This window comes from Phocoena sinus, chromosome 18, assembly GCF_008692025.1.
Source record: "Phocoena sinus isolate mPhoSin1 chromosome 18, mPhoSin1.pri, whole genome shotgun sequence".
NCBI classification, from domain to species: Eukaryota; Metazoa; Chordata; class Mammalia; order Artiodactyla; family Phocoenidae; genus Phocoena; species Phocoena sinus.
The window spans coordinates 23,453,188-23,473,532 of NC_045780.1; the positions used below are offsets into that span (position 1 = coordinate 23,453,188).

General features: G+C 44.9%; 1 protein-coding gene across 7 annotated transcripts in view; it reads left to right on the forward strand.

The window, feature by feature from the left end:
- ENOX1 (ecto-NOX disulfide-thiol exchanger 1) overlaps positions 1-20,345 on the forward strand; it is a 622,833-nt gene that overhangs the window by 481,890 nt on the left and 120,598 nt on the right. For all 7 annotated transcript variants that reach the window (XM_032611636.1, XM_032611631.1, XM_032611635.1 and 4 more), the window contains 2 exons: positions 15,367-15,473; positions 19,637-19,754. In XM_032611636.1, coding sequence (XP_032467527.1) covers positions 15,367-15,473; positions 19,637-19,754 — 225 coding nt within the window. The remainder of the gene's footprint in view (positions 1-15,366; positions 15,474-19,636; positions 19,755-20,345) is intronic.

Sequence of the window (20,345 nt, forward strand, 5' to 3'; positions counted from 1 at the left end):
AAAAGCTATTAAATGACACTCGTAACGGTGCTGCGCTCCATTCCACACCAGGTGCAGGACCCCGCACGGGATGGCAACATATGAAATTTACATATTCATTCTGAGAACACGTATTATTTTCAATGACATCACGTACCACAACGCCCATCACCTCCTTCATCAGTGTAAACCCCAGCCATAATGTATCCGTTAGGATGGAAAGAGAGGAGGGGATGAAAAGCCAGCATCTTCACTGTAAATGTGTTTTATATGACTTTGTTGTCAAAAGACCATTTTTGCCACAGTGTAAAATGTCACGTGAGGAAAGTCCCAAACGTAAACTCTGATAAGTGACCAAATATCCGGTATGAGACCAACCTGGGACACCCTGTCTTTGTAGGAAAAAAAAAAAGGAAAAACGGAACTGCTGTATCTCATAGAGACTACTGTCAGACCACCTTACCTAGATTCCCTGGTGGCGAGCAATGACCTTTTACCAGACTGTGTATGCCCAGCAGTTCTGAAGTTGGGGTTACTAGGGCTAGGCTAAAGTCCACTAACACCCAGACCACCTTTTAAAGGAGAGAAGCAGAGAATTGATTAGTAGGCGGGGTAGGGTGGATTGGTAGCAGAGAAAAGGGAGAGAGGGAAAGGCCACACCATTCTAATAATACAATTCCTGCAAAGTTATGGCAAGAAGCCAACTGCCTGGACAGTAGAATGATCACTGATTACCTTTTGCTCACTAGCATCAGTTTGAAATAAATCCTTATTCCTGTGCGGTGTACAGTCCCACTGGGCAGGGAAGACTCAATCCTTGACTCTCACAAGGAAGATAGGAAGGCAGCCACATATTAGAATAGGGGAGGGATTTTGGTTTTTTCTTACGATACCCGTTGAAAGAAGCACTTGTTAAAAACAAGACCCCCAGCATGTGGCTGAAAGAACGGGATGTGCCTAATATTATACAGGTAGAAGCCAACCTAAGTGTAGAACCACCGAGAGATAGACAAAGAAGTCCAGCACGTGGGGATACAAACGTCAGTGTTTTACTCCTGATAAAAGCTGAATTGGATAATGGGGTTGAGATCTGCAGCGATGATGGGCTTCCTGATGCTGGACCTGGGGGTTGAGCATCCAGCCACAGGCAGCTCCGAGGACCACAGGCTTCTTCCTGTGGCGCCTGTATCTGTATGTACCACATCACACGTGGAGAAGCAGACGGGAATGAGTACAGGTGACCCTCGAACATTGCACAGGGGTTAGGGGCTTGGGCCCTCTGCAGGATGAAAAATCTGAGTATAACTTTACAGTCGGCCCTCCCTGTCCCCAGTTCCATGTCCGCAGATTCAACCAAGCATGGATGATGCAGTATGGTAGTATATATAAATGGACCTGCACAGTTCAAACCTGCGTTGTTCAAGGGCCCACTGTACCCTGTACAGGCAGGCTGGTTCACTTGCTCCCTGAAAAAGAAGAGAATGAAGGGCTAGAGCAGGGCCAGGAGTTTTGGAGGAAGATCCCACCTCATGGAAACCACAAGAATGGAGATTACTAACATAGATAACACTTAGGTACCTCACCTGTAAAATATCAAAATTTAAATTCTTGCTTTTAGCCTTCAAACCTGTCCTTCTTTGGTTTTTTCCTTCCCATTTTAATAAATTCGCGGACCAAAATCCTGTAATTTTCACACCCACCATTCCCCACCACCAAAGCCCACATGTAGGACAGCAGGAAATCCCATTGTTTCAACATTCAAAATTGATCCACTTTTATTCATTTTCACTGCCACCATTCAAGTGCAGGCTGCCTGAACGATGATAAGAGCCTGTTATGTCAGTTAAATATGGTGTCCACTTGTAAGTAATAGAAAACCCAAGCAAACTTTATCTTTAAAAATGGAGCATTTTCTTTTTATACCCAGTGAAACCCGGATTTGTTGGCACTGATTCAGTGGTTTAAGGCTGTCAGGCCTGAGGTCTCTGTGATACTATCAATATTAACCTTCTTAGATAGTTGTCTAAGAGGGCTGCTGTTGCTCCTGCCATCACATCTTGTTTTTACAAGCTGGAATCACATAAGAAAAAGGAGAGGAAGAAAGGAAGAGGAAGGGGTTGCACCTTTAGAGCAGGAAAGCAAATTTGCCCAAAGATCCCCAATAGGCTTCAATTTATGTCTTGTTGTGCAGAATTATTACATGTGGCCATGCCGAGCTACAAAGAAAATGGGAAATATACTTTTTGACTGGGCCCATTGCTCTCCAGAATAAAACTGGAGTTCTCCGAGTTAGGAAGGAGGGGAGAATGGCTACAGAGAGACATTTTGCAGTTTCTGCCATGTGTAATTCCTCCCTTTCCACCTTTCCTCCAGCTCAATCTATTTTTCACACATTGTCTGACATAAGTCAGAGCACGTCTTCCCCACTTAAATCCCTTGAGTAGATTCCCATTGCGCTTACAATAACATTCATCCTCCCGAGCCTCAAGCTCTCCGTGCTTGCCTCTTCAACGTCAGCTCTCCCTCACCTCATGAGGCATCATCTCCACTGGCCTTTTTCCTGCCGAGCCCGTTAAAGCTACCTCCCACCTCCGAGCCTTTGCACATCTGTTCCCTCTGTCTGCTGTGCTCTTCCCTGTACTCTGCGTACTTCCATCCCTCTCATCCTTTAGGTCTTGGCTGTAAGGCCACCCTTTCAGAGAGGCCTTCCTGATCCATCCTCTCCTAGCAGGCTCACCATTTCTGCATCTCATCAGGTTCCTCGGGGCGCTTATCCAAACGGGTATGACTTAATGAATTCTCTGGTTTTAGTTTATTATAATAAACGTCACAAAGGAAAGGACACGTCTCTCCTAGTCATCGATGTATATCAAGTGCCTGGAACATGGAAATACGCAACAAATATTTGGTGGGTGAGTGAGTGAATGAATGAGTCCGTTGGAAGGAAGGCAGGAAGGAAGGCTGAAACAGTAAGCTCAGAAGTTTCCAGGAACCTTGTAGAACAGTTTGACATCGGTGTTAGCACTGTCTGTGGGTAACAGAGTTTCACCTTGCATGTGTAATCAAACAAGTTGAAGAAAGAGCTCACCAGCTATGCTCTTGTTGGAAGCTGCTATATTTTACCAGACACTTGGTAACAGGCTAGAGGATGGTAGGAGAGTTGGGGTAGAAGAATAAACACAGAAGTTCATGTTGACATCTCCCCAGCTGTCACTGTCTGACGACCTGTACCTTCCCCATCTCCCTATTACTGTTTGCGAGATTCCCCCCCTTAACCCTGTAATTTGATTCTGGGAAGTATTTCAGCAGCCAGCAGATACCAACAGGGATTGTGAAAACACCAGCTGAACTTGACAGGCCCCCAGAGCTGTCCAAGGGGTACACGCCCCAGCCACAGAGGCCCTGAGGGGCCTTTGTGTGAATCCTCAGTAGCCGGGACCCTTCAGGATGACTTGAAGATGGCAGATACTTTCAGTGTGAGCCTCAGCTGGAGTTAAGCCTGTGACGTAGAACGGGAACATTGCATAGCTCACTGAGCCATCTCAGAATTTTCCATTCGTTTTTATGTGCTTTTACAAAGACGACAATTCCCCAGATGCAAAGGGGAACCAAATTCTAATGTGAAATTCACCATAAAAATATTAGCAGTAACCTGACTAGCCTGGTAGGTGTGTGTACATTTCCTCATCCTTTGAATTTTGAAATAGATCTCATGTCATGTCTGGTGGAGTTATGTTTGTTCGTCTCCACCGCATTTTCTGCTTCCCCAGATGGCTTCAGGGTGAGTTTGGTGTCCACACACGGAGCTACCTCTAAAATAATAGCTGCGGAAGTCCACAGCAGTCGACGTACTTGCCATATTTTCCAAAAGTAGAACCAGTCATCCCCCCACTTATCAGCTTTCATATTTCTGGCAAACACCACAGGAATCCCATTTGGCTTTGTCTTTTAGAATTAGATTAGGATTGTAAAGCACTGGGTTTCGGGAATGACATCTCGGCTGTCTTTCTCCAGAGTGGCTGGAAATTTCCTGGTTATTTGACAGTTGCTCCCTCCCACGTAAAAGATCCACACAATGTCAATGTTACGCTCCTAGAATTCCATGGCAGCCTCTCCATTAGAGAGTCAAGTTTCAGGGAGTCGTTCCTAGGCGTTTTGGAAGCAGGTCTATTGTTGAACTAGTTTATTACAGCAAGTAGGGCTGGCCCGGTGTCCTGAGGAGAGGGCCCACTGAACAACTTCCAGGCAAATTCCGGTACGTTACAAAGCTCCAGGCGCAGTAAAAGTGTGGGTCCCTATATAGATTTTGTTGGAAATAGCCAACTGGTTGACCAGGAGAAGGGAAATTCCAGTGCATGTTAGTCCATTAAAATGGATTAAATGCACATATCTCCTTGCCTTGCTTATCCTTGCTTTCATATTTGAACAAATAACATGTGTTCAAAGGGAAAAAAGGCCCAAGAGCCATGAATAATTTAAAGGTTGAGATTTATTTCAAGGTCTACATCAAAGGCCAGCAGTTACCTTCTAGCTTTGTTGGTGTTCAGTTCTGCCAACATTTGTTTAAGTTCTAACCTTCTTCCTATCTCTGGCCTTCACCCCAGGATGGGCTATGTAAATATAATCAAATAGGCATTGTTTCCATCTGAGCCTTGGCATAAAGTGTCAAAGGGCAGCAACTAAACCCAACCACGAGTTTGGGAAGTATGGCATCCATTCACTTCTACTTTGGATCGTTTTTCACCTGTGACAATGGGTGTGCAGTTTTCAAAGATGTTAGATGAGAGCATCCTTTAAACTGGTGGGGCACCTAGGGCTTTCCCTTCCTTTCTGGGCCAGCTGGATAGATCTCATTCACTATATATAAAGGAAAAAAAAGTTCAGTACAGGTGAATCATCTCATCCTTATGTCATTTTATTCTCATATCATCCTTATCTCATCTTTATGTCACCTCTCAGCCTATCTGTTGGGCAGAAACTCCCCCAAGTTTCCCAACCGAGAGACTTTCAGGTTTTGATCTTCCTTGCTTTTTAAACATTGATACGTCAGAGGAACTCCCCATAGGCCTGCCCACATTCAGGTTTTCAGTTATGAGCAAAGCTTGTCATTTCAAAGCTCAGAGAAGAGCTGTTTGTAAAGTTGTGGAAGCATGTTCCACAACACTCAATTATTAATGTGCATGCCAGGTTGATCAATTGTCCATGCCTTGTTACAACACACACACATCAGATGAAAATTTAAACACTCCATGATCATCCCACTCTGGTAATTTCCCAGCACACTTCCTGGTAAGAGAGGAAAGAGGGAAGGGAGCAAAGTGGGGAAAAGGCAAACGGGAAGCAGAAGGTGATGGAGAAGGACTTAGTAATATTAATTTAAGATTATGTGGGGCTTCCCTCATGGTGCAGTGGTTGAGAGTCCGCCTGCCGATGCAGGGGACACGGGTTCGTGCCCCGGCCCGGGAAGATCCCACATGCCGCAGAGCGGCTGGGCCCGTGAGCCATGGCCGCTGAGCCTGCGCATGCGGAGCCTGTGCTCCGCAACGGGAAAGGCCACAGCAGTGAGAGGCCCGCGTACCACACAAAAAAAAGGATTATGTGCCGTAAGTATTAGCAGGATGGAAAACTAGAAATTGTTGAGTGTCAGAGCTGGAGGGGACCTCAGACCCTCATTGGCCCAAGCCCCCTCATTTTATAGAGGAGGAAACTGAAGTTCCAAGAGCAGCCCTGATCGGCCCCTGTCATTTAGCAATTTATGGGCAGATTAGAACCCAGGACTCTTGGCTCCTTGGACAGTTCGCTTTCTCTGTGTGCGTGTGTGTTTATGAAAAATGAAAATGATCAGAGGAGGATAAGTATAAGTTTATAGTTTACAGGTGGGTGTGAAGAAGTGTGCTGACATCACACTGAATATAAGAGCTGCTCCCTGGTCAGAAAACAAAGTCTTTGCTTCTAGCACGACCCTCTATCCCCGCTCCGCACTCGTACTTCCTCCCCATCCCTTGTCTGAAGCATTTCCCCTCCTCCCCAGGCCAGAACCAAAGCTCCTATCACACCTCCTCCGTGAATCTTTTCTGTCTGTCCTACGCATAGCCACCTCCCTTTCTCCTCCCTTCTGTAGCGCTTCTGTAGACAGTCGGTACTGTCTACTTGGGCATTTGATTATTCTTTTAAGCATCAGGTTTGGGGTTTTGGTTTTTTCCTCCAGCAAGATTTTAGGCTAAGCAGAGACAGAGACCGTTTGCTGTTCTCTTCTCCCGCCTCACTGCCCCACTTGCAGGCAACATTCTTGTAAGCACCTCAGTATACAAATACGGGTTTTTGATCCTATGTCACAGGTGGAAATGAAAGTAGTATTGGAAGTTGGGCTGGAACCTAATAACTGCGAAACACATTGTAAATGTTGGTTTGGGGGGTAAACCGTGATCTTAACTGGCTTTGATCTAATATACCGTTCTCCTTAAAAGTGAAATACATAGAATATACTTTAGTTGAGAATTTTGCAGAAGTAGTATTAGAGCGCTGTCATTGATGTTATTTTAACCTGGAGATTGGGAAGGTTAGAACTATCATGCAGATTTGTTTTGTGCATTTATGATAGGAAATGGCATCAACCTCATCTTAGATCTCGAAAAAAGCCGACAGTGGAGAGTTGTGAGCCCAGCTTGACCATAAATTAGCCAGGTGACTTTAGGAAAGGCCTTGAAGCTCCTTAAGTCTTTGTTTTCTCATCTCTGCGATGAAAGGGTTTGACCAGACAGTCCCCTATGCTCTCTTCCTACTCTGAAAATTCGGCTGTCCTTATCGTATCAACAACAGTGATAAGCAAAAGTAGGACAGCACGGATTTTAGATGAAAGCGTGTGCTGAGCGCGCACCCCGAAAGGAGTCAGTTGCAGTCTGGTAGACAGGTGAGCAGGGGCCCTCTTTGCAGACCCTGGGATTCTTCCTTGCTGTCTTTCACATTCCTGAGTACACTTTTGGAGAGGGCTCAGTGCAGCTTCCTGCCCCATCACAGCCGCAAATATTTGTCGTCTTTGCAGTAGAAAATTCTGGTCACCTTAACATTTTGGACCAGCCGTTGTTAAAGCCTTTCCTGCCCGCCTTGGCGCTCTCTGCAGCCTCCCTCTCGGCAGTTCTCATGCTGGGATTCACCGGGGCTGCAAGGACCAGCAGCGTCTCTGGATCTTTTTGTCCCCAGTGCCTAGTGCAAGGTCTGGCACGGCGGTATGCTCCACAGTGTTCGTAAGACTTTGGCCCATAGTACAAATGCATATACAAATGGGTATAAATGCACGATTTGAAGTTGCACAGATGCTATTTTCCATCCCCAGCTTCACCACTTGCTAAGTATATGACTGGTAATGATACCCTCTCTGTGAATCTCAGTTTCTCAGTGAAATGGGCATAATAATAGCACCTGCCTCAGATCGTTGTTGGGGAATTTAAACGAGGTAATGTTTTAAATCAGAGGTTCTCAAACTTCATTATGCGTTGGAATGACCCGGGGACCTTGGAAAAACAGACTCTGCTGGATGGGTGGTTGCCAGAGGCAGAGGTTGGGGGGTGCAGGGAAGGGGTGAAGGAGGGCAAGAGACACAAACTTCTAGTTATAAAATAAGTAATTCCCGGAGATGAAATGCACGGCCCGACAGCAATAGTTAACAGTACTGTATTGTGTATTTGAAAGTTGTTAAGACAGTAAACCTTAAAAATTTTCGTCTCGAGAAAAAAAACTTGTAACCATGTGAGATGACGGATGTTCACTAACCTTGTGGTAATCATGTCATGGTACGTACGTACTGCAAATCATTATGCTGTGTACCTTCAGCTTACACAGTGTTGTATGTCAGTTATATCTATCTCAATAAAACTGGGAAAAATGTTTTTAGGAGAAGGATCTGCTGGGCCCCACCGCCCCGCCCCCCCGAGTTTCTGTGCAGTAGGTCTAGGGGCTACTTGCATTTTAATAAATTCCCAAGTGATGCCCACGATGCTGGTCCAGGATCCACGCTTTGAAAGCCACTGTTTTAAATCATCAAGCGTAGTGCCCGGGCCAGTAAGTCTAAGTAATCAGAAATAGCCAGTTACTGTTGCCTGATTCTCCTGGCGCCACTCGTGGAGTTGATGGTGACCCAGAGGAAAGCAGGGTCACGAAGGAGAAGGGATACCCCGAAACCAGGTCTCTTCCCTTCTTGCTGGGTGATCAGTCTTCACGACAGGCCAGTTACTGATAAAAAGGGCAGTTCTGGGCTTTCCTGGTGGCACAGTGGTTGAGAGTCCGCCTGCCGATGCAGGGGACACGGGTTCGTGCCCGGTCGGGGAAGATCCCACAGGCCGTGGAGCGGCTGGGCCCGTGAGCCATGGCCGCTGAGCCTGCGCGTCCGGAGCCTGTGCTCCGCAACAGGAGAGGCCACAGCAGTGAGAGGGCCCGCGTACCGCAAAAAAAAAAAAAGGGCAGTTCTGATGAGTCTGTGGACTTCTTTCCGTGCTTCGCAATGGAAACTGCAAATGTGGATAGCTCAGGTTCAGAGAATCGGTCATCATGTAATTCAGGCCTTTTCTCATTGATCAGGAATGGCAAAATTTAACGTTTGATTACCAGCTGTTGACAAGGGATAGGAAAACAATCTGAAAAACACTTACGGGCATAAAATGTGAGTGCGACTTGGCGATAGCTCTCAAAAATTAAAAATTCATACACTCTTTTATATATTTTTTCCACTGCTGAGAATTTCTTATAAAGATACTTAGGTAAGAATGTGTCAGAAAGTATGTCTGAGGATGTTCACTGCAGCCTTACTGATAATACACGTAGGACTTAAGAGCAAGATACAGCACAGTGTATATATCAATAATATTGGCACTTTATGTAAGTAAAACAAGGTTACACATAGTGTACTGTATGTATAACTTTTTCTTTGGAGGGATACTCTGTTAACAGTGGTTACCTTTAAAGAGAGACACTGGATGGGCGGTAGTCAGGATGGGAAGATAGACTTTTACTTTTCATTTTATTCATTTTTTTCTTATATACGTATATTACTTTCATTTAGTCAATAGGGATCATCCAGACAGGGTGATTGATTGGATTTTCAAAAGCCTAATAGATGCTATATATTGTAAGGAACCATTAAAATTATAATAGCTTCATGGATTTTTGTTCCATTACTTTCCAGAATATTTGAACAGATGCATTAATAAGGGTATCTACAGTTCCCTGAAGTGTATTGGGATTTATACTATACAGAGCTTCAAAAGTCACTGTCTGCCTAATAGCTTACCATTTATTGGAAAAATGTCACCATTTCCTGCTTGCTCAGAATTTGCCAAAAGCACCGTGTTTCTTTTTGTGGAATTTGATCCAGCATGTTTTTCTTCCTATCCGCACCCCACTCCCCAAAAGAACCAGATTTCTGGCCTCACCTAGCCAGGAAGTTCAGAACCGTGGTACCTGCTGGTGGCGTTCTGGCCTCAGGTTTAACAGGACTGGAATGGATTCACAGGGTTACACAGCATGGCTCTTTTTAGTCATCTCAAGACAAAAACCCCAGAATGCCCTTTTTCCTCCTTGACTTGAAATTCCCGTCCGTGCCTCCTTAATGTATGGGTTTGATGGAGTTAATTCTGTTTCCTGGGCTTCCCGCCAGACTCACTGGCTCCTGAGTGAGGACCCAGAACACAAGTGAGGGCGCAGGAATCTCTCTGGGAATCACTCTAGCAGCTTCCCCTGTCATGTTCAACACTAACGGCTCCTCCCTCTGGCTTTGTCTCACTCCTCTGGGCGTCCAGAGGGCCCAAATCACTTATTCCACTCACTGTTATAATTCTGCAATCCAGGGCCAAAGCTCATCCGTCCCACCCTAGCTTTTGGTATTTAAAAACAACACTAAAACGCTAGTGGGGGAACTCAGCTCTTTTCATTTGTTACACGCCTTTGAAAATCTCTTAAAGGAAAGTAAAATTTCCTCTGAACCCCACAGAGTTAAGGCTCTATCAGGAGCCTAGATAACATTAAAAACAAAAATTCAGCTTGGAAGATTTGTTTGAGGTGCTCTATTTAGGCAGGCCTACTGCCTATAAGGACTTAATCAGTTTCTCTTGATATTTGGGAGACTAAATGGATTGAAAGCTCTCTCACAGCTGCTTAGCTGGAACAAAAGATGCAGGAGGTGTGGGGGACTCAAGACACACACTCAGGAGCACATGGAGGAAAAGGTCTGGGTTTGTTCTCTGGAGGAACCTAACCTTTCTCTTTCATTGCTTCCAAGGCTTTTCTGCCCAGAGCTCAAGAATCAGGAGCCTCGTACCCCCCAGAAGTCTGAGGTTTTGTGCTTGGTGCCTGGCCCCTTCCCAGGGAGCTTGTTTGAGTGTGTTCTATTTCTGGGTGTTTACCCAGAATGTCCTGTTCTGAGCTCGTCTTTTCTGAGAAGACTGAAGACAAGTGCTTCTCAAGATAATTGATCAAATTCTCTCTCATGTAAGAAGTCTGTTCTGAAGTCAGCAGATGTCCAGACATTTTGAGGTGAGGGGAAAGTACAAAAAAAAAAAAGGTTGTTTATTTACCTAGTCTTAGGATTTTTTGTTGAAATGCTGAAGAATTTATACACATGTGTGTGCATGTTATGTGCATAAGAGAATGAATAATCACTAGTAAGGTGTTCAATTAATTAAACACAGAGGGCATTAGAGGAGGCTCTAATGTCGTGGTGGCCTAAGTATGCAAATCAAAACCTAAGCCTGTAAATGCATCACGGTTAAGAAATGGAAACCTAAGGACAACCAATCACAAATAACCAGCTAGGTTTTGAGAGACAACCAAACAATAATCTCCTGGCTTTGCTTCTGCCTTTTCTCTGTAAGTCTCTCCCCAACTCCTGTCAACGGTGCACTCCTAAACACTTCCGGTTTGGTGCCGCTCGACTGGAATCCATTTTTGTTGAAATAAACTTCAAACATTTTAATATACCTCAGTTTATCTTTTAACAAGAGGTTTGTCTCTGCCAAGAGTGATTAGCAGTTTCCTCAAAGCTCTATTTATCCTCCGCTAATGTTCACTTATACCTGCTGGAAATGTACTAGGGACTCTACTATGACACCTAAGACGGACATTCCAGCATACTTTAGAAAAATCAGTCCCTTTTAATTTTTTCCGTTTCTCTCAAATAACCTAATTTCGGCAAAGTTAATACAGAGGATTGTGGGAGGGTGGTTTGCAAGGTGTGAAGGGTAAATATTAATTCTCTTACGGAGCGCTCTTTCTGTCGTTAATACTTCCCAAATGCTGAAGACTTCTAATCGCTATAGGCTCTTATGGGGCCCTGCAGCCACCACTCTGTAGACCCCTGGGTGGTGGAGGCCCCGGTGGCGGTTGATGTGAATCTGCTCTGCTCTCAGCTCAGCGTCTGCACGCTACCTTTCTGAACAAAGGCCAGTGCCATCTTGTTTACTATTTCTGTCTTCTCTGAGCGGTGAAGTAGAGTGTTAAAGATTCCACTTAGTAACTCCCTGTTACTAAGAATAGAATAAGCAGTATGAATTATACTGGAGAAGTAGTGAGTGGTAGTCGGATTCAGGGACTTGCTCTTTGGTGTTTCCTGCTGCAGTGAAGAGAGCATGGTCTTTCCCTGGGACACCAGTCCTAGCGGTCACCCTGATTTATGGTTTTAAAAATATGCCGTCTTTGAATCACATTCATTACGGCATACTCTTGGAGGTAGTTTTTCACTAATGATGATGAATTCCTGCTGATCCTAGCACTCTTCTGAGTCCTTTTGTGTGCCCAAGATCTTTCATTTGCAAGACGAATGGCTCATTCAGGGACAGTCTGCACAGAAATGAGAGAAGTCAACTGGACCATAGAAACACTGTGCGAGTATTTTTTAAACCTAAGCTGAGTTACACGGTTTTTGTTTTTTGGGATTGAGGGTTTTTTTTTTAAACTTGTTAATATGTGGGGGGAAAGTATAAAACTTAATAAGAAAAGAAGTATAAAAGTTCTCATATTTAGTTTTGCTTTTAATTAATTACGCTACTGAAAAGAATACAATTACAGGAAATTGAGAATGGCCCAGAAAATTCAAGATAAGTCTCTGAATTCTGACTTCTTTCTGAACTTCCGGTGTGTATTCCGGCTCCCTCTGGATGACCTTCAGGCATCTCAGATTCAGCCCGTCCAGAAGTAAACCCCTTATCTTCTTTCTCAGACCTCCACCTGTGCTCTCGGTCTCTGATGTGCTTCTCAAGTTTGAGTCATCCTGGTCTCTCTTCTCTCCAGCCTCACAGCAAGTCAGCCGCCGTGTCCCATCGACTCCTTGCTCCTCCCTCCATTCCAGTGCTCTGTCTTAATTCAAACCTTCATCATCTCTCCCAAACAAATCCTACTCGGATATGCCTCCTCTAGCCTACAGTATAAAGTCACAGTCTGGCTCGGCATACACGGTCCTTCCTGACTTATTCCCACCCAGCTTTAGCCCTCTCCCCACCAGCTACTTTCACACAAAGTCCTTTCACAATTCCATGGCCACCTCTGAACCGGATGTCCCTGCCTTCTCTACTGGGCAAGCATTGATTCATCATTTAAGACTTAGCAAATGTTGTTCTCTTTGGGGGTGTTCCCTGACTCCATCTACTGAGTTAGCTATCATGTCCCCATAGCTGTCATCCATACCTCTCTTGCATAGGATAGTTATCTGCTTGTCTTTCTTGCTCCCCAGAGACCATGGTCTCATCAAGGGCATGGACTTTGTCTTAATCATATATTTCTAGCAATCAGTGTCTTAATCATATATTTCTAGGAATCAGTCAAATGCCTGGTGACTAGGAGGGTCTCAGATGTTTTCTCAATGGATGGATGAATGAGTGAATGGAAATTAAACCCTGGAATATGGTAATAACATGTTCTAAATAACTGAGGCATTGGGGCTTCCCTGCTGGCGCAGTGGGTGAGAGTCCGCCTGCCGATGCAGGGGACACGGGTTCGTGCCCCGGTCCGGGAGGATCCCACATGCCGCGGAGTGGCTGGGCCCGTGAGCCATGGCCGCTGAGCCTGCGCGTCCGGAGGCTGTGCTCCGCAACGGGAGAGGCCACAACAGTGAGAGGCCTGCGTACCGCAAAAAAAAAAAAAAAAAAAAAAAAACCTGAGGCATTTATCCTCAAACAGGGAATATCTGCAGGAGTACATGCCTTGAGTAGATATTAGGGGATCCATTTTTGCCCTTGAACCTGTGCAGAGTCTTTCTTCTAAGTACCTTCCCTTCTGTACTCCTCCAAGTGCATTACTGGTCTCTCTTCCTCCCACTCCACACACGCATGTATGACCACATAATTTTCTCTTTAGTGTATCCCCTCTATTAACAGCCTTCTCCAGTTGATGGCAGAATTTTGACTTCTATCACCCAGATAACTCAGCCTCGACCTTTCCTGTCCTCTCTCCTCAGGCCTGGTGTCAGGACACCACAGTTGTTACTCTTCTAAATGATGCTGATCAAAGAGGTCTACTATCAAAAGCAATGAGACCCATTACTCTTTAACAATCCCGTGATCACCACCCCCGCCAGATAGTCTCATCAGGCAGTGGATTCCACCATGGGCATTTTGGGCCGAGTGCTCTGTGCTGCCCGTGCAGCAGGCATCTGGAGGCCCCAGATGATCCCAGCCTCCCCGCAGGCAAAGCCATGGGAAGCCCAGGCAGTGGGGCTGAACCAGTTCTCCTCGGCCAGCCACGGGCAGTGCATCCAAGCAGAGCCCTGGGGGTCGGTGGTCAGGGGAAAGTCAGCCCTGGGAGCAGCTCATTGTGACTAGTCTGGCAGCGTTACTTCCTCCAGGTGAGGCAGGAGAGGGGAACTGCACGCGCTCAAGGGCAGTGCGAGCTTAGCTTAAATCCTCCTGTTACAGGCGAGCGCGGCAAGTTCATCAGGAGACATGATGATCAAGTTTGATAAATAAGGAGATTTGGAGTTGCGATCTTCGTGAGTCAGAAAACGGTCCGTGTAAAACCCCTGCGAAAATCACCCGTAGACCGAGAAGTAGTTGCTTATTAGCGTTAGAAGATATTTACCATGTAGTAAGTGAAGGGAATCTGCTTTCTTCCTTTCCTCCATCACACACTTGTTTATTTCTAATGTTTGCAATGGGGGCACCAGGTGTTGCTCTTCTGTGGGGATTCTTCTATTACTCTCTGACTTTCCTCGGACACCTGGAAGATGTGGAAGAGCTTTGATGTCCTTTTTTAGAATAGAGCCTTGGGAATCACTTTAGAAAGATTTATGTTAAGTAGAGCATTGGCACCCCTAAGAAGCTCATTTTGACTGTGCCTTCCTAACTAAATATTTAGGAGTTCAGGTTTAATCATACGGTTCATTCAGTGCTGTAATTTCCTTAATCCCGTGCTTACTAGATCAATAACTGCTTAAGCAAGATTGAATCTGCAGTTGGTTGACCCCCGCCTCTCACATCCACTACTAAGAGCCCATCCCTTTCCCTGTCTACGTTTGTTCACCACCCTTCAACGTTGATCACGGACGTAGCGCCTCCCCTGGAAGCCACAGAAGTGCTAAATTAAGTCAAAGTGTTAGAGTTAGAACTTCCAGAGTGTCGGGAGCCAGAGGGAGGAGAACCTTATGAAAGTTGAAGTGGAGTACGTGGCCATGATGAACTACGAAGGACGCCATATGGTGTTGGAATAAGATCTGCACGAGGTGCTGCTGGTTGGGTGAGCCTTGGTCTGTCTTGAGGTGAAGGCAGCGGCTCCCATTTTCTGCCAGAGGGCTGGAGGGCTGGCTTTAATGGGTGCGACAGGGGGAGAAGAGGGGACCAAGGGGTAAAAATGGCCTTGAGACTGAAGGGAGATATGACACAAACTACTCATTGCCCCAACTTGGAACTCGGACACGGTAATGTCTTCAGCGGGCTGCACTGGGGTCCTTGAGATGGAGACCAAAAGCTAAAAAGAGATGTGTTTGGTTCTTCCTCATTCAGCCACTCCCCCCGGGCTTCACTTCTAAGGCTCCAATCCAGGCATTACTCGATCCGTATATCTATATTTGTGTGTCAACACCAGTGCCTGTATATCTATAGATCTAGGTGTATAGATGTACCAAGTCATGTTTTTAGACAAGAAGTAACAGATGCTTGGAAGCAGATGTCCATGAACTTCTCCCAGTCATATTTAGAGTTTGTTTTAACCTAAAGTTATGGACACAGACATGAAGGGAGACCTCCCCAACCTTGCTGCCATGTAAGTACAAAAAGGCACAAATGGGATGGATATTGATGATGTTATTTCTGCTGCGACATCATCCATAGACTCCTAGTGTCTTTGCTTTGCTTCCCTATAGTGATCACAACATAAATTACTTGTCTTGTTTGACTTCCTTGTTCACCAAAGTTGAGCAGATTGTGGCCGTTTTCAACGCTTCTACCAGACAAAAAGCTTGGGACCATTTCTCGAAAGCTCAACGCAAGAACATAGACATTTGGCGAAAGCATTCTGAGGTTGGTGATTTTATTATTACTTTTCTAACCACCGTCACACAGCTGGATTGGCAGGGGATAGTGTGGCTGCAGCCATGATGGTTTTTGTTACAGTGGGCGGGCATCCTGCCCCTCGCTGTCAGCTCCAGATCCAGCTCAGATTTGTTCCTTATCCAGAAAAGCAGCTGACTTAATGCTTAGAGGACGGAGTGCTTGTGTCCCCTGCAAAGGGAGAAAAGCATCTCTCCCATTCGTAGTAAAGAGCTCAGAAATAAGCTAAGACACTTCGCCTAATCACTGTGCAAAACAAGAAAACGAAAAAGTGTAACGTAAACTAGAAAACTAGTTTTTAAATTACTGAGTTTCTTTTCAGTGTTCTACAGCATGATGGTGACGGTTTGCTCTTTGGCTAGAAATGGCAAGTATGCCTTTCATCCACATCTTCTCATCCTAAGCAATGTCTCCGTCCCCTGTGCTAGCCAGCAGGTCCTATCAGACCTCTCCCCAGGGCAGATTTCCTCAGGGAAGTGAATGTCCAGGCTAGCCCTGTCCACCCTTCTGCATCAATGCATGTGTGAAGTGTGAGTATCTACCCCAAGGCAAGAGTTCAGAACTTAACCTTCGCTGCCACCTAGAAGGACCAGATTGTGTCATTAGTCATTGGTGGTCCAGCTGTTATTTTTAATTCCTCAGTGTAGTGTACGCTTTGAACCTGTAATTTAAAAGTAAGTATACTGTCTTTGTTTGCTTCTTCCTTTTTTTTTTTTAACGAGAGAATGTTTTTCATTTGGATGCCTCTCCGTCTCTAGCGTGTTAGTATTAAAGTTCTCTAAATGATAATCCCCTCTTTCCAAATCCCAAACTTATAGAAGGTAAGGTTTATTAATGTAATGATTTTGGCTCACACTTGTAAAATAAGTGTTTTATGTAGAGTCTGAGGAACCACAGAGTACGGCAGTATCAATCATTTGGGTAGCGTTTTAAGTGCCCATTAACTAATGCTAAATTACAGTTGAATACCAATGGCACTTGATGTAGCATCCATATGCATACCAAGTGAATTCTTTATTATCACTGTTATTATGGTGAGTACTGAATGCGCAATAATGGGACACTTAAAAGGCTAGTGCAGTTTATTATTAAGAAGGACATTTTTGGGCTTCCCTGGTGGCGCAGTGGTTGAGAGTCCGCCTGCCGATGCAGGGGACACGGGTTCGTGCCCCGGTCTGGGAGGATCCCGCATGCCGCGGGGCGGCTGGGCCCGTGAGCCATGGCCGCTGAGCCTGCGCGTCCGGAGCCTGTCCTCCGCGGCGGGAGAGGCCACAACAGTGAGAGGCCCGCGTAACGCATAAAAAAAAAAAAAAAAAAAAAAAAAGAAGGACATTTTTAATTTTGTTCACAAATACCGAGAAGGTGCTTGGTGACTGATGCAGGAGGCGGGATTTCTCTCTTATTCTTCGGGGGTCAGAAAACGAAAGGATGCTTACCCAGTGCTCTCCCAGACACTGACTTGAGCCCCATGTCAAGGTTGATTTTCATGAGGAAAGAGTCCCAAAAATCAATGATGAAATTCATGAATCGAGGGTTCTGAAACACTAATTGGAATCCATAGACTATGATTCAGATTTGGGAATGATCTGCCTGTGAATTGTTTATTTATTTTTTCTTTTGGCTTCACATAAAACCAGACATGATTAAAAGAAACATTAAGAGAAGGGCAGGTGGCATGACGCTGAGTAAACCCGGGCATAAAGAAGACTGTCGTTAATCTGGGAGTGGCGGCAACTGTCCGTTACTGATCTAAATCACGCTTCCTGCCACGTCGTATCCCGTTCCCCCAGCCCTGCCTCCCCCCTTGCAGGGCCATCCCCTCCCTTGCTGAACAGGACCCGCGAAGGCTTCCAGCCTTGTCCCGAGGAAGCCTGCTTGCTTTGCTCCCTACTGGGAGGTAGAAAGGGACACAGCCCAGAAAGATGCTTCTGTAAAGGGTCTTTGTGTCTCCCTGCCACTCCCACCACCACCTCTTCTGATTATAGGAGGAAATAGAATTCTAAATTACCTTTGATTTTCTCTCCTCCGTGTTGCCCGATTGATTAAATACCAGTTGGCGATTTAACGTTGTGGATGATTTCTCAGTTGCATGTGAGCTTGATAATTGGCTTGATTTTTCCGCGTTCCTGTGAACAGCGTCTGTTAATTACCTGCAGCACCTTTACAGATTTATTAGCGTGTCCACGTGATTTACTGCTGAACCAGAGGCACGCTGTGGAAACAGCCTCAGCTTTTTTTTTTTTTCCTCCAATCTTTTCCTTTCTGCCAACCTTCCCCACGAGAACAGCTAATGTATGACAGTTTGTCATTAACTGTAGGAACTAAACAACAGGCCCTTTTAGCCTCGTTTATTCTTTCCACCTGAAGTTTCTTTGCTTCAAGTATTTTCAGGCCACCTCCTCGGGAATTGGGCTCTTTGTCGGTAGAAAGATTAGTTGTCCACAACCTAAAAACTTCCCCACTAATCACATCCGCCTCCAAGACCCGATGGTGTTACTTAAGGCGGAATAGGCACCTCTTTCTACAGGGTGGCATGGGCAAGTGAGGGGACACTGCCTGTCATCCTGGTGCCTCTCAGGACTGCCCTGTGATGGGTGGCCCTGTCCCAGGGACCTTGCCTTCTGCCCTCCCCCCTTTCCCTGTCTTTGGTGACTTCCCTGTCTTTGTCTCTGCAATTGTGGTTCCCAGAGTTCAGAGCTGACCATGCAAATGTGGTTAGCAATACAGAATTCCCTTCCCATCGTGCTACAGTTAAAATCTGTGTGCTAAGGAGAGAAGAGAGTTGAGAGCACCTATAACAGAATAATATAGACGTATCCATCCATCGAATGAGCACTTTAAACTGTGTTTAAAGTCATGCCATTAATACGTTAGGTGTTGTAATTTAGTTTTATTCTTATTCATAGATTTATTATAAAGTGAAATTATTTTAACTGTTTGACTTTTTTTTTAGACTCCAATTTAAATGGGGAGAAAAACAACAATGCAGCTCTTTTCACCCCACCCCGCTTTTTTTCTGTTGTTTTGAGGACAGAACATATAAAAGAACAGAATGGATAAGGATTTGCAAATATATAATTTACAGCTTGATCCAAAATAATAATATAATTATTTAATGTAAGCAATTAGTGTCCTGATTTTTAAGCACAGTAGTAAACAATTTATTGTGTAATTCTTCACTTTTTTCAGTGAGTTTTCACATATACTCTTGCAGTCAAACAGCCTTGTATTACTACTACCCCATTTTTGTGTGAGTAGACAAAGGCTCAGGAAATTAAATGCCTTGATTGCAGTCACTTTTCTAGGAAGTGGAGAAAGAAATGACCCTTAGATCTTAAAGGGATGCTAAAACAACCATTACAACATAAACAATAAACCCCACGTGATAATTTAAAACACCAACAAAGAAGGCATCTGTTTTCATTTTGTCCTCCGACATCATTTGAATTTCACCATTTGGATATCTGAAGTGTGTGTGTGTGTGTGTGTGTGTGTGTGTGTGTGTGTGTGTGTATGTGATCACACATGGGCACATACACATGCAGGGACACTATTTTGCATGAATAATAATAGTGGTCAACATTTTCAACTTAATGGACCAAGTCTCTCACGTGATGCTAAGTATCTCACATGCATTAACTATTTTATCCTCAAAACTCTCCTTGTCGCACTATCTCAGTGAGTGAATTGACACTAAGAAAGATGAAGAAACCTCCCTGAAGTGACACAGTGGGTCAGTGGTAGACCGGCCTTTTAAAAAAACTCTCTTGCTCACATTCCTGGCTGCCCCTACGTTCCAGTTCTGGTAATAGACATTTCTATGGGAGCCTCACAACAGCCCTACCAGTTGGACGTTGTTGTCCCCCTTTTTACAAATGAGGAAATTCAGAGATTAAAGAACTTGCTGAAGAGCCCTTGACTCACCATTGGTGATCAGGAATTTCTCCCAAGTCTGATACCGAATCCCTCGATTGGTCCACACCCCAGACCCCTCAGAACTTCACTCTAGATTAGGTGGGGCAATGTTTGGGAGGTGAAGACATTCCTACGTCAGTCATAACACACGGAGAGACCACTGGGAAAGGTGTGTCATGTGTCGCTGACTCTGACGCCCGTGGGTCCTCTGCTTCCAGGAGCTCCGGAACGCTCAGAGTGAGCAGCTTATGGGCATCCGCCGAGAAGAAGAGATGGAAATGTCAGATGATGAGAACTGTGACAGCCCTACTAAAAAAATGAGAGTTGATGAATCAGGTAACGTGGGTAACTGCCACATCCCTGTGAGATACCTTAATGATCTTCCTAATCTGAGATGGGGCATACAGATTGAGAAATGGCCACAGAACTCACTTTTATTTGAGTTAAACTAAACTTTCATCTTTGACTGACTCTGCCTTGTATTAATAGAACTTGAAATTCCTTCTTGGGAACATAATGGTTTAAATTGTTCCAGTTGTTTCTCTGTATGTGGGTCCGGGGCCACACTTACTTTCAGGGATATTTGCCTGTTCCCATAAAAATCCTTTTCCACAGTGTGGCAGCCACCTCTGATGCTGAAATACAGATAAAATCTGGTTTCAGTCAGTGTACTTCTTACGTGGGAAACGTTTAATCCCTAAAGAAGTTTTCTAGCCTCCGAAGCAATGTGCTGGAGAATTAGACTGCTTTCCGATCAATTTTAGTTCCTAACCTGTAATTAAAGGGATGGTCCTGTTTGGTACCAAGAAAGGGGCATCAATCCTTGAGTTATAAAAAGGAGAGAAGCTTAAAGAGAACCCTGATTGATATTCTCTGCCTAATCTGAGATGCTGATTTAAAACTCTCTTCTCAAATTGTATGTTATTC